This window comes from Mobula hypostoma, chromosome 6 (genome assembly GCF_963921235.1).
Source record: "Mobula hypostoma chromosome 6, sMobHyp1.1, whole genome shotgun sequence".
Lineage (NCBI taxonomy): Eukaryota > Metazoa > Chordata > Chondrichthyes > Myliobatiformes > Myliobatidae > Mobula > Mobula hypostoma.
This window is the reverse complement of record NC_086102.1, coordinates 65,252,324-65,265,812: the sequence shown is the minus strand read 5'-3', so window position 1 is coordinate 65,265,812 and position 13,489 is coordinate 65,252,324. Positions and strand designations below refer to the sequence as shown.

The 13,489-nt window shown below is 38.3% G+C and overlaps 1 protein-coding gene across 13 annotated transcripts in view; it reads left to right on the top strand.

Moving 5' to 3' along the window:
• Positions 1-12,161, top strand: part of dmd (dystrophin) — a 1,998,855-nt gene extending 1,986,694 nt beyond the window's left edge. For 8 of the 13 annotated variants that reach the window (XM_063050913.1, XM_063050911.1, XM_063050907.1 and 5 more), the window contains 2 exons: positions 466-558; positions 10,619-12,161. In XM_063050913.1, coding sequence (XP_062906983.1) covers positions 466-558; positions 10,619-10,716 — 191 coding nt within the window. In that variant the 3' untranslated portion in view covers positions 10,717-12,161. Of the gene's footprint in view, positions 1-465; positions 559-7,399; positions 7,432-10,618 lie in introns of all 13 variants that reach the window. The other 5 variants (XM_063050917.1, XM_063050916.1, XM_063050915.1 and 2 more) reach the window with 3 other exon arrangements.
• The last annotated feature ends 1,328 nt before the right edge of the window (positions 12,162-13,489 follow it).

Below are 13,489 nucleotides of genomic sequence, written 5' to 3'. Positions count from 1 at the left end.
ACCTGATTCTGTTTGCCCATCACCCTTACACCTATTCACCTGTGTCCTTTTCCTCCTTCCCCCTTTACTTCACTTTTCATCTCTCTCGGTTTTCCATGTATCATCCAGGAAGCTGTGTACCAGCACTCTCATCTCCCCATATCCTAGCTGGCTTCTCCTACACGTAGCCCTCTCCCATCCCCTTCCATCACTTGGTTCCTCCGATCTATCTCTGTCCTTCCTCTCATTTTTGCACATAATTGTTCATAAGATATTGAAATTTTCATTCTTTAGATTATATACTTATGTCATTTCCAGCTGCCCTAGCATTATGTTTTACTGCATTGGTGTGAACTGCTAATGCATGCGATGGCGGCAAGTATCCGATGAAGATCCTTTCACTGAAAAATTATGTTGCAGTATTGCTTGTTTATTAGTTAAAAGCTTTCTTGTGTGCATTAACGAAAAGAAAAAATCTTGTTTTAGGTGAGGACGACTTGTTGAGTTCGACCCAGGGTACCAGCAGTGGATTAGAAGATGTAATGGAGCAACTCAATAACTCCTTTCCAAGCTCTCGGCGTGAGTAGATGTTCAATTCTGACTTTATTGTATGTTAGCCTTGCATGTTTTTACCTGACAACATGTCAGAGTCCTTTTCGTAGGAGGGAGTCAAGTGGATGTTGTGTAAATGTCAGCCAGTGTAGGAATCTTTCTTCTTCTTTAGCCCATCACCCTTACTGGGACATAGGCCGCTGACAGTAGCTCACAAGAGTTCTCAGTCCTAGGTGTTACGTACCCCGTAACTGGGTTGCCAAACCAGCAGAAATGGATCACTCAGTTGGAGTCTGGAGTACTAGAACTAAGAAAGTTTTATTAAAGAAACAAGCAACACAGTAATCGAAAGGATAATAAATGCAACAATTCAACAATGATAACCACACATGTGCACAGAATTAAGATAACAGCATCAATCAAGCTCTATCGTTGTCTAGGGGTAAATGACCAAATGTCAAAATGACTCAAAGTTCAGTTCGCAGTAATCATTGCCATGGCGATGGACAAGGTGGGGGAAGAGAGACAGAGAGAACAGGAACAACTGATCATTCAGAACGGCTTCACTCACAGACCAGCGGGATGGCTCACAAGCAACTTTTGGGCGGGTCCTTGGTGATGTCACCTGAGGTCACCGACTGTGACCCCTCCTCCAGATGCGGTCGATCCTCTGCAGTGAACCCGGCACCCAGGCAAGGGCGGACACACACCGGGTTCCCGCCGATCGTACCTTTCCACCCTGGTCGTTGTCTGGTACTTCTCACCCACTCGTGAGAAGCGTACCGCTTCCAGGGTCTCGTTACCTCGGGTGGCGTGTGTGTCTGTCTTAGCGAACCTGTCCCTTTTTATCCCCCTGCTGGGGTATCGCCTGTCCATCACTTCAAACAGTTCAGGGTTCAAAGGGGGGAGCCGCTCCAGACAGCTCTCTCTCCCACATCCCTTCATTACACATCTCCAGACGCTGCTCCATTGTTCCTTATCTCTCCTTCCCCTGAGGGCAGGTGGCAGACCAACTGCTGATGCCACTGATGCTAGCCCAGGCCAGCAAACATCTTAATTTTATGTGTATTCTCGTAACATAGGCCAGTCTTTCACGTTGTCCCCAGGTGTAGCTCATCGTCTTGGTGTATCCTTACTCTTCCCCGGGATGTTGCCTTTGGAGCCTCTGTTGGCATTTCTGTCGCTCTGAGATTTTACAAGGTGGAGTTGCCAGTCCCGTGCCCAACCCTCCTCCTTTCACAGTTGGGCTTGAGACCGTCCATGACAGATTTCCAGTGTGGGAACATTTGAGGTTATCGGTGCGCTCTGCTCTTTGAAGTAGCCTTTCTCCCACCGCAATCACTCCATTTCTCCAACATGTGCCAAGATTATTTAAATGGAAAATTTTTTTAAAAGCTGAATATTAAAATTATTTCACTGTTTTCAATCCAATGACTAGCACAGACGTGAAGGAAGACGATGGGATACATAGTCTAACCTGATTACTCAGAATAACAGTTGGCAGAATGGTCCTAACTGGGATTAAAACAAAGACATTTCCATGTAAAACTCAGACCCATGCAAGTACTCATCACTACGTCTCAGGAGGGTCTGATTGGGCTTCTCTTTGAGGAAGAAGAAAAGGGCCGCCAGACCCTCTTGATCTGTGATGGAGGTGTAGAAGGCAAATATGTACCTGCACATGGTGAAGATGAGCCGGTTAGGATCAGGAAAATTAGAAACTTACAGAAGTGGCAAAGTGTATTCAAGTTGCCATTAATGTAAGTGGGATGAGGCTGGATCAAGACAGAAATACCAGAGTCAAGGTTAAGAAGAAAAAAGTTAAATGGGACAGGCTGAAACAATGGGTCTGGTCTGCCCAGATAGGTCTACTTGTGGCTCTTGAATAAAGCTGAAGCAGCTTGAGTGGGGTTGGAAGCTGTCGAGGGCAAGATCTCCTGGGGAAACAAGATCAGCAAAAAAGACGATGTACATTGGTGGGCTCATGGCCCACTGGAAGACATGAGAATGTGTATGATAGCTGATGCTTGGCCTCGGCAAGACAGATCTCACTTTGCCAAATTACAACAAGCATCACCCTTCTTGCCAGGTGTGATGATGATGTCAGAGTTAGCTCTTGGTTAGTTCAGTGTTGCAAGTTTGGAAGGTATAGATCCACAATCCCTTATCCAAAATCCTTGGGGCCAGTTGCATTTCGGAATTCAGAACTTTTTGGATTTCAGACCCATCCCCCCGCCATACCAAAAAACACGTATGCTCTAGTCCCTTATTTAACCTGTCTCAGTGCAGTGGACTTTGGGACCCGGCGGCGCACCAAAGCTACTCACATCCTCCTGTCTACTTTAAATCATCTTTAGATTACTGATAATACCTAATACAATGTAAATGCTGTGTACAGAGTTGTTATACTGTATTGTTTAGGGAATAATGACAAGAAAAAATTTGATTTCCAACAAAAACATTTAATAAAACATAAAAATATACAGCTTCAAACGAACTGAATCAAGCACAGTAAATAACTTATTGGAATAAATGTAGAACAACACTGTCACTATAAAACCTCAGTAACTTGTCTTTCTGTTTATTTAAATCATATACAGTGGTAGTTCCGACACTATTTTCTTCAGTAAGACGCCGCACAGACACACCACGATCAAGCTTCTGCAATAACTCCACTTTCTGTGTTATTGATAACGATAGATGCTTCCTTCTCTTTTTCTCATTGTTACCCATAGGGGTACCTGCAGCTCTTTTCGACATTTTCACAGTGAAATTAAACACAAAGTCAACACTGAACACAAAATATCAGCGAACACTTATAACCAGTATGAGCGCTGAGCCACAACTGACGTCTGGCGGCCTCTGCTAGTACTGGCAAAAAAAACTTCGGTTTTCAGAGCTTTTTGGATTTCAGAATTTCAGATGAAGGAATATGCACCTGTATTAGGTTAGAGTGGTTGAGGGGAATTGAAAACTAAAGACAGTCAGTGACCTGTCAGCAAATAACAATGAATAGATTGGATAAAGCCAGAGTGAGGGGAACCAAACAGATTGGGAGTTCTGGAGAATAGGTAAAGGGTTCATAGTTGATAGTAAGGACTGTCCAGTGAAATAGGCAGAAGCAACAGAAGTAGTACTCAAGCCCATGTTGGGTTCAGAAGTAATTCAGACAGCAATGTCAAGGGTGAAGCTGAGGCAACTGCTGAGACTGATCATTCAGGATTGGAGAGGGTGAGGGAGATCAAAAGAGATGTCAAATCTGTAGCAACGGATAGGACTGGAGAGGGTGGTGGGGTTGGGAGAAAGTCAAGTGGGGTAATGGAATCCAAGAGCTGTTGAAGTTTGCCACATTGACATGAAAAAGGAAAGTAAAAGAATGCCTTTTGCTGCATCAAATATGACTAAATTGGAATTTCAGATCACAGCAGCTTTGAGATAAGCAGCATAAAGTGAGGATCTCAGGACTCAGTTACAATACTGACTTGAAAAATGCTGGATACATTCCTTGTGTGAACAACACCAAACTACTTAATCCTCTGTTGGCATCCAGACACGTCCCAGCAGGAATTATTGAACAGCAACCAGAAGCTGAGGCTCTGGGTATGTGAAAAACTTCCATGAACAAGGAGCAATAAGAACAGTTGGTTACATTGTGGACCAGCCAGCAAATGTGGATCATAAACTATGTGTCTTACCACAAAATTTATTTTCCAGTAGATCAAAGAAAACCCTTAAATTTTTAATTTCTTTTTCTTTTTAAATCTTTTTAATTCTTAAATTTTTAATTTGATGAAAAATAAAACACATGGGCCAGCGAAATATAATACTTAAAGTTTGAACTCCTCTGGTTGCATACTGGATAATGTTTTCCATTAAATTCATGTATATAATTAAAAGTTATTAAGATCGTACAAAAGGAATTTTATGTGGGTGCATTAAGCAAGAAGACCAGCAAAAGAAATGGAAACAAATTTTTAAGAATTGATCGTTGAAATGTTAACATCTATGTAAACATAAAGCTATTCACATCAGTAGTGGCTTTATCAGATTACGTTGCATTGTTAATCATTTTAACGTCTTTATTGAAAGGATGGATAGAGAGGATGGAGTACCTGAAATAAATAGACACTAGTAATACTGCAAAAGGAACTCAGTCCTGCTTCCTCAGAAAGATAAACTGTTGTTTGCTCAGTCTCTTGTGCTGTGGAATGAATGAGGATAACTGTTAAATCCATGCAAAGGAGCTGGCACCACATTGCCATCTATTTCCCTACAAATGCTTTGTGTAGTGGTGACTGACTTGGCTTGGGGGCGATGGAGTATTTTCTGTGAGACATTTATTATGTAGTGTTGATCAAACTAAAATCATTTCTTGGAGGAACATGTTGGGTTTTGGTTTGATGCATTTTAATGGTTCTTTTTTGATGAAAGTGGACGAAATCCAATTTCCCTTCCTAACACACAGGTATTCTTCTCATGAATGGCAATGGGAAGTACAACTTCATTTGTCTGAAGAAGAATAGCTTTAAAACTGGTAGTTAGATTTAATAAACTCAGTTGTTAAATTGAGGTGGAGTTATCAAGAATGATGTAGAAATAAAGTTGAAGGTAAAGAGGGAAAAAGTACCTGTTAATTGACTGAAATAAGCAGAACATTTCACAAAAAAAAACAAAGCAGTAGAGATTAGAAATTTGGCACTAGGGAGCATTGATAATGTGCAAATCAATTACCAAAAGATAGATGGAAGTTAATCTTCTGATTAGTCATGGTAAATTGCTGGCACATATTACACCTACATCAACAGCAGGCTTGACCATTGGCAGGGTACCTGCCTGACAAGAGCAGCCTTCAGCTGAAGTCTCAAATGGCTAATGAAAAATGCAGGGTTGTGATTGTAATGTCAACTGAATTGAGTTATATTCCTTCACCACCTCTTGCCACTGGGAAGAGTTTTTTTTTAAAAGTGTTTTAACCATGTTGTTCACTGATTGCCATGAATTTTCTGAAGAATGATAAACTGTCAATATTCCACAAGTACATGTTCTTTTCTGTTCTGTTTGACGGTGATTCGCATTATGCTGAAAAAACATATCCAGTGCCAACCAATTCATACCCAGTCCCATTAGCAGGGACTTTAGGTTGGGAAATTGAAATCATTTATTTGTACCCCCTTGCTGCTTTACTACCATAAGGTCATTTGCAGGGATTGGTGATGTACAGTATGTGGTATGTACCAAATAGGGATTTATTTTCAAATAATTTTACTTTCTGTTATGACAATCCACTTTTTGAGAATGAGGTTATTTGAATCTCAAATCAGTAACCAACAAATACAAAGTAATCATTAATATTTTATCTATGAGTTGAAGATGTATTGAGTCATGCAACCATGGAAATCACCTGTTTTTTTTTCCATTTTGTAGCTGAAACAATTGGTTATTATTACAATCAAGTAACAATTAAAATTTGGGGCCATGCTGGGAAGAAATGTTGTTTAATCAAATTTAGAGACGTGAGATTCAATTCTCTGACATTTGCTGCATAAGTTTTGCTTCCAAATCTTGAGTTTGTAGTATTTACTTGTGAAGTAATGATTTATCAGCAATCAAGAACAACTGATTGTTGCCACTACTTACTCAAGAAGATGTCTTTCAAATTAAGTCATTATCATGAAATTTAGGTAGCCAGCCTTAATAATGATTAGTATATGCCAAAATGTTTTGCTAAAATAACATATGAATGTTATTTTTAATGGACTTGATAATATTAATTAAATGGTTGATCCTAAAGAAAAGGATGTTACATATGAACAGTATCTAAGATCAAGTAAATTAGTGTTGCATAAATGATAAAACTTGGATGCAGCAACATATGAACAACTTAAACTCTGAGCTTTGATATAACTATCGTCATCAACAGAGACAAGCTGAACAGCATTTCCCATTGTAGATTTTAACACAAATGCACACATTTAACTATGACTCTTGGTGGGTAGTGAAATGATACTGAGGCTAGTTTTGTACAACTTCAATTCATAAAAGTGTCTCTCCATAGAAGTGTTTATGTCTAGTGGTTCAGATTGTGGGGTAAGAAAGAACTTGTAAAATGGGATGTTGTGATTACTGTATGGGGTAGCAAAGATCGTAAGTGTTAATTGATATCTTTGTGGGAAACTGAGGCTGAGGAGGTGTCTGTCATCCTGCCTGCTAGCATCTGATTGCAGTGCCAATGTCAGTTCAAGATATTGAGAAACACTACCTTTCAGCTGAGATACTCAATTCTCAAATAATGAAAGGCTTAGAGCAGTCATGGAGAGAATGTTTCCAGAAGTGGGGGAGTCTAACACCAGACTGGACAGCCTCGAAATACAAGGACATCCCTTTAGAAAAGAAATGAGGAGGAATTTCTTCAGTCAGTTGGTGGTGAATCTGTGGAACTCATTGCCACAGATGGCTGTGTAAGCCAACTCATAGGGTATATTTAAAGTAGGTTCTCAATTAGTAAGGGTGTCAAAGATTATGGGAGAAGGCGGATGAATGGGGTTGAGAGGGATAATAAAACAACCATAATTGAATGGCAGAGCAGACTCAACAGGCTGAATGGCCTAATTCTGTTCCTAGTCTCAAGGTCTTATCTGCAAGTCCCAGGGAATGGTTGACCCCATGCAATTTAGTAAAAAGACTTTATATAGGAAATGGAGTTCAAAGTATTTTTCTCACTTACCGATACTCAACCTGAGACTGTTTCAAACTGTGTGTCTTCATTTTCATACCTAGTTGTTTGCATGAAAATGTTTAACTCTGTGTCAACATTCATCAGTGTTGTTTCTTCTTTTCTCCTTTCCTTTCATCAACTCATCATCTAAAGGGAGGGATGCCCCTGGAAAGAAAATGAAAGAGGTTGGTGAGACAAACTCACTGCAAACTCAGTGCGGCTTGGGCGTGTTTGCTTTTTCCATTTGTTACCGGCATCCGCAGCAGATGTATTTTGATGTGCATTTCACACTTGCTGTGTGCTTTCACTATTAATAAGTGTTGATCTGTGCTGTTAGCCCACTGATGCAGCAACTCAGCTTTTAAAAATGCTTCCTGAATGAGAGCAAGTAATCAGTGGTTGCCTTAACATGCTTTCTTTTTTACACTTGTGTAGTGTAGTATAAGTAATCGTATCTCAATGATGCCTCAGGTTTTGTGATTATATGGGATCTTGTATTGTTCATTTGTTTTTAATTCATTTGGGGTATTGATCAACAGTAAACAATATTAACTCCTGGGAGGATGTGTGTATCCTGCCTCACATATTGGGAAAGATGTTCATTTGCCATAATTGGACGTCAGAACTGCTGATTAGACGCTTGTATTTCTCAGTTGTTAGGCATCACCCAGCCAAACACTTACTACTTTATACCATAATGTAGATTACCTCACATGCCAGTTAACATCTAATGAACTGAAAATTGCTTGCTACCTTTGCTTATCAAGATGTTTTTCTCTTCCTACCCTATAAATATTGCAAGCAAAATGAATTATCAGAATCTGTTTAATTTTTATAAGACAAAGTGGCATTAAATTTGGGCTTTATAATTCTGTAATGAGATTGTAAATGCCAGCAAAGAAAAGTGGCCTTCACTGACCGTCAGCCTTCCAGGCTTAGAGAACTGGCAAATGCCATAGGTTGCAGGTTCATAACCTAGATAAAAGTAAATAATTCAGGCAGCAGGTTGCCAGAGTATTTGGCATTATGTTACCTGCTGCAGTGAGAACAAAGCCTACAGTCAATAATGCCTGAAAAGCAAGTTGTAAATGAGGGCACATTCTTTGTTCATCTGGGACAAGTTCCCAGCAAGTTATCTAATAAATTTTGAGGCAACATTGAATAAAATAAGTATCAGTAAGCCTCTCAATATGCTTCCTTCTGCGGAAGACCATTTGTATTCTGTTTATCAGAGATACTGCAAAGTTTATCCGAAGAAATTTAAAAACGAGTCATGAGTATAGAAGTATGGACTGGAAGAATGTCCAACTGATCTATGCTTTGAAACTGTCGGAGGTTTGCTCAAAAGTTATAGTGCCTTTATCATAACCATAAATACTAAACCTAATCAAACAAATTCTCAAAATGTGATTCCACCATGTAACATTTTCTTTGAGTCTGTAAAGCCACAGTGAACTGTTTGGAATAATTTATCTGACACTTCAACTTCCACTGACAAATCATAATTCTAACTGGAAAAACAATTATATTATGATGTTGAGAGTCTTTCCTTCAGTCTAAGTTTTCAAATGATGCTACCATAATTATCTGCACTCAGTGAGTTTTATTTTCTATTGCATGTTTCTTCTTTGCTGTAGAGAATATCCAATGTCAGCAAAATAACCATTTGATATTAGTTATTTAGAATCACATTTGTATTGGTTAAATTCCACAAATGCAAGTTCATCAATTACTCTTCTAAATGGGAAACCTTTTTACTGTTAAAATGTTGTTCTGAATTTACTTGAAAAAATGATCCTTTTGTTGAACAATTTTTATTCTATTAAGTCTGAAATTATTCTGTTATATAAAGAGAAAATTGGGTGTGAGTGTAAAGCATTTTTAGTAGCATGCTTCGCAGCATGAATTCTCTGTCCTACTTTCAATTGTCCTTTAACATTGGCTTCAGGTCGGTTTACCTGAAGCAACAACAATTAGATGGAATACAAAGGCAGTGTTTAATGTTGAAGATAAAGTTAATTAAAACAGGTGCATCAGCAGTTGAAGTAGGCAATAGCTGGCAAAATTAGTATGTTGCAAAGATTTTAAGGTTTGCTGGCATATTTTTTATGGTGTTTCATTGTAATTTTGTTGTGATTGTTGCCTTCACGATTCGGAGCAGCACTGGGCCACTCATCATGTGGAATGACGCAATGAATGGTTTATTTGACAGCACCAGCTCTTCAACATCAAATCTGTTTCAGTTGCAGAAGCAGAAATTGCTTTGAGTTAGCAGTTGTAACTAAATGCACCTGGCACAACTACATTCTCCTGCGCTTGAGAGCTAGCAAGATTACTGGGTAATAGGAACACCAGAAAATATTTCCTGTCCTAGTTCATTGTCACTAACGCCCTGTGTGACATCAGTGGTGACATTTCAACACGAATGGCATAAGCTCAGGGAATTGAACTTGGGGCTTCTTGGTCTGGAGTTCCTAGGCTAGAAACGGGGTTTACCTACTGATTAGGTTGCTGAACTGGTGACTCAAGGATTGGCTTTTGATCCAAAGAAAAAAGTTTGAAATTATCCTGGCAGTTGAGGAACGTAAATTTCAAGTACTTAAATAAATCTGGGAAAATAGGCCAGAGTCAGTAATAGTGACCAAGTTATTTGTAAAACCTCAAAAAGCTCATTGAAGTTTTCATTGGCAGGATGCTTGCTACCCATAGCTTGTTTGCTTGTGTGTGACAGACAGCCCAGCCACAAGCATGTTTGATTCTTAACTGACCTCTCAATGTAGGCTGGCAAACCACTCAGTTCAGATGAATGCTGGCCTGTGCTTGAATTTTCAGTGACCATCACAACACTCATAAGTGCTTCTTAATCATAATGAAAGAGAATTAGAATGGCTATCCAAACTGCTCTGTCAAAGCTTGTATTTGAATCCATTTTGCTCAGCTTTGATTTTTGAGCAGTCGAATTATAATATTTCACTAAAAGTTGAGCCATGTCTAGAATAGTCTTTGAGCTACTGTGTTTTATTTAATACCTTAATAAATTTAAAGTTTTCAACTCCTGGTGTATTCCCATACAGGTCACTCTAAGAATGGATCTTCGACAATATATCAAGTTGTGAAATTAAATGTTGCTTTGCCCGTGCTCATTTAACAAAACTGATGGCTATTGGATGAATTAATTATTATCAGTCATCGCATGAGTTGACCCCTTTGTAAAAGAATCATGATTTATTGCATATTTATATAATTGGCACTCATCTGCTTTCTTGCTGGCGCTACAAAACCATAGTCTCGTCCACCTTGTCCTCTTGTCTTCCAGGGGTGATAAACGATGACCCTGGTAATCATCTCTGATTTTTTTTTAACCCTCTGCAGGTAACAATGTAGGCAGCCTCTTCCATATGGTGGACGATCTTGGCCGTGCAATGGAAACCTTGGTGACGGTCATGACAGACGATGAGGCAGCAGAGTAACCAGATGTGCTTTATCACAATTTTGGCTTCAGATGTCAAGCATGGTTTTTATATGTTCATACAAAATATAAATGGATTGGACCGTACAGGTTTACAAGTTTAAAAAAAGAAAACATCTATTTTTTTGTGAAAGGTAGTGGTAATATACTGTAGATTTCAGTAGTTTCCTAAGTCTGTTATTGTTTTGTTAACAATGGCAGGTTTTACAGTTCTATGCAATTGTACAAAAAATGAATGAAAACATAAAATCTTGGTAGCTACATACCTTGCCATTTCTTTGTATGGAACGTGTTTCGGATTGTTAAATTTGTAACAATTATGAAGATTGTTCACTAAAAGGGTGCTTTCTAACAAATAACACATAATTTTATTGTTTATAAACCCCCTTCCCCAGAACAAGACAATTTTGAAATGGTAAGAGGTAACGCATTTGTCTTTGCTTCATTTCAGCTGTAATCAAATAAGAAAAAAAAATCACAATCAGTGTTAATCTTTATTTTTCTCTTGGTAAGTGATAATATTGTAGCACATAGCAGAACCAAAACTCTTTATCTGACATCTCCATTTTTCTAATGAAATGCCAGGAATGAATTGCTGCATTGCCCAGAAAATCTCCATTGTTCAGTTATAATCACTATATATTGGAGAGAACTTATTTATTTGGCATTGGATATTTTATCTTTAAAAAAGCAGTCTTTAACTCTCATTAATTCTACCTCATTGTTTTGTTTTGGCTAAATTTTTCCAGTTTTAATTAACATTCAGAACAATAATCCTTAAATTTATAACTTAGATGCATAAAATTTACCAATGGATCTTTGAAATTAATCATTTATAACGCCTCTCCACAATTGGGCAGTAATTTTCTGTTTGTGGCTGTTTGGAGTTAACATTATCTTTCTAATGCACCCTCGAACCAACTTTTTTAAGGTGTCATCAGTTTTCTAATCCATTTAAATAAGGTACAAATTAAAGGTTAGTTTACTACAGATGTTGCTGCTAAAATAGGTATTTGCTTGCAGCAACTGCATTCTCAGTTGTGATTTCATTAAATAGAATATTAGTTTTTGGGGTGAGTCAGAAAAAAAGGATGCAAAATATGAATTACTTAAAAATACCATGAAGCATTTGAGTTCACTTTGTATGACCTGAATGTATTTGACTATGGAAGTAATCAGTATAACTTGGTGCATAAATATCACTATGGCATGTTATGTCATTTTAACCAGTATTGTTTGTTATTCAAATGTCATCATAATATATTGCATTATACATTACGTTAACATCTCCAATACACATACTAATTGTTTTGTAAAGTATATTTTGCTGCATAATCACCACATATCAAATTCCACACAATATATGCCTTACTATTGTATTATATATTGCTTTACTGTGTATACAATTAAAGCACGCAGTTATATTACTTACATTGTTTCTTTATTTTCATTCTGTTGTGCAAAATCAATAATTTGGTTTCAGTGTTAATAGCTACAGTCAAGCATTTAGTTTATTGATTAAATTATGAGCATTGGTTCTACTTTGCAAGGCACCAGTTTCTACAATTATCAGTTCTTCCTGGTCAATTTATTTACTAATAGTCATCATAAACAAACAATATTTTTCTTCTTTACAGCAGTAAAATCTGAGCATTACCAGCATCCTAGTGACAGATCGCAGCTGATTTTGCAGGATCCTTAGTTTCAAAGGGATCATTATATATTTTGTTTCATAAACAGCCTTGGCCTGCCAGGAGAGATCATATTGCAGCAACACAAAAGCATCCAGTTCTGTTCATTGGCAAATTCAAAATTTATATCCTTGTTTCATTTCTCTACTTGGAGAAGAGCATATTATTCACAATAAATCACATTTCTTAGCCCTACTTAACTGGTCTGAGGTCAGTCACAGGACAGTGAAACAATATACGTTCACAGATTGTGCTGGATGGCTAATCATTTACTGATAAATCTCGCATAGGTTGAGGACATTCACAAAGTAAAATAAAGAGATTACTTGTACAACCACAATTTGCTAGCTTAGCAGTGGAAGTTAAAAGAAAGTTAACTGGTAACTGGGTCTCACATATCTGCCCAACACGAGAACAAAAGAAATTCAGAGACCTTGGGCTTTATCTCCAAAGCAAAAGGTTCAAGAACAAATGATTCCTACACTGGAAGCCAATGAGAACAGGATGGGCAGGTGCAGAAAGAAAGGTCTTGCAAGACCAGCGAAAGAATCTATGTACAAAGTACTAGAAATGGACTACCTTTTAAGCAACAGCAGACTGGCAAATGACTTTTGTTGATTCAGGAATTTCAATCTCAGCAAAGTTACTCCTCACACGGAACTAGCACTGAATGCATTCAATCCTGAAGAGGGAGAGTACTCACTTCCATGTCACTGCTCCACAAGGAGTGCTGATCATTCACCACAATCCTCTAGCTGAGCTGAGTTCACCAAGCTCTGAGACAGAGAACATGATCTAAAGCCAAAGGCTAGCGAATCAGTGGAAATTACAAGTTACAATAGCTTGGGAACAGACTTGGCCCTACATTTTAAGATGCAAAAGTTGTTACTGGTCATTGTTTCAGAGTCTCTGCCTGTGGATATTAACATGTTTGTATATCTCAGGCTTCTCTAAAGTAAATAGTATTGAAGAAGGCACATTAGTGGCTCTACTTCATGAGGAGTTTGAGAAGGTTCGGTATGTCACCAAATTTCTCTCGATGTCTGGGGGAGAGCTTTCTGACTGGTTGCATCACTGCTTGGA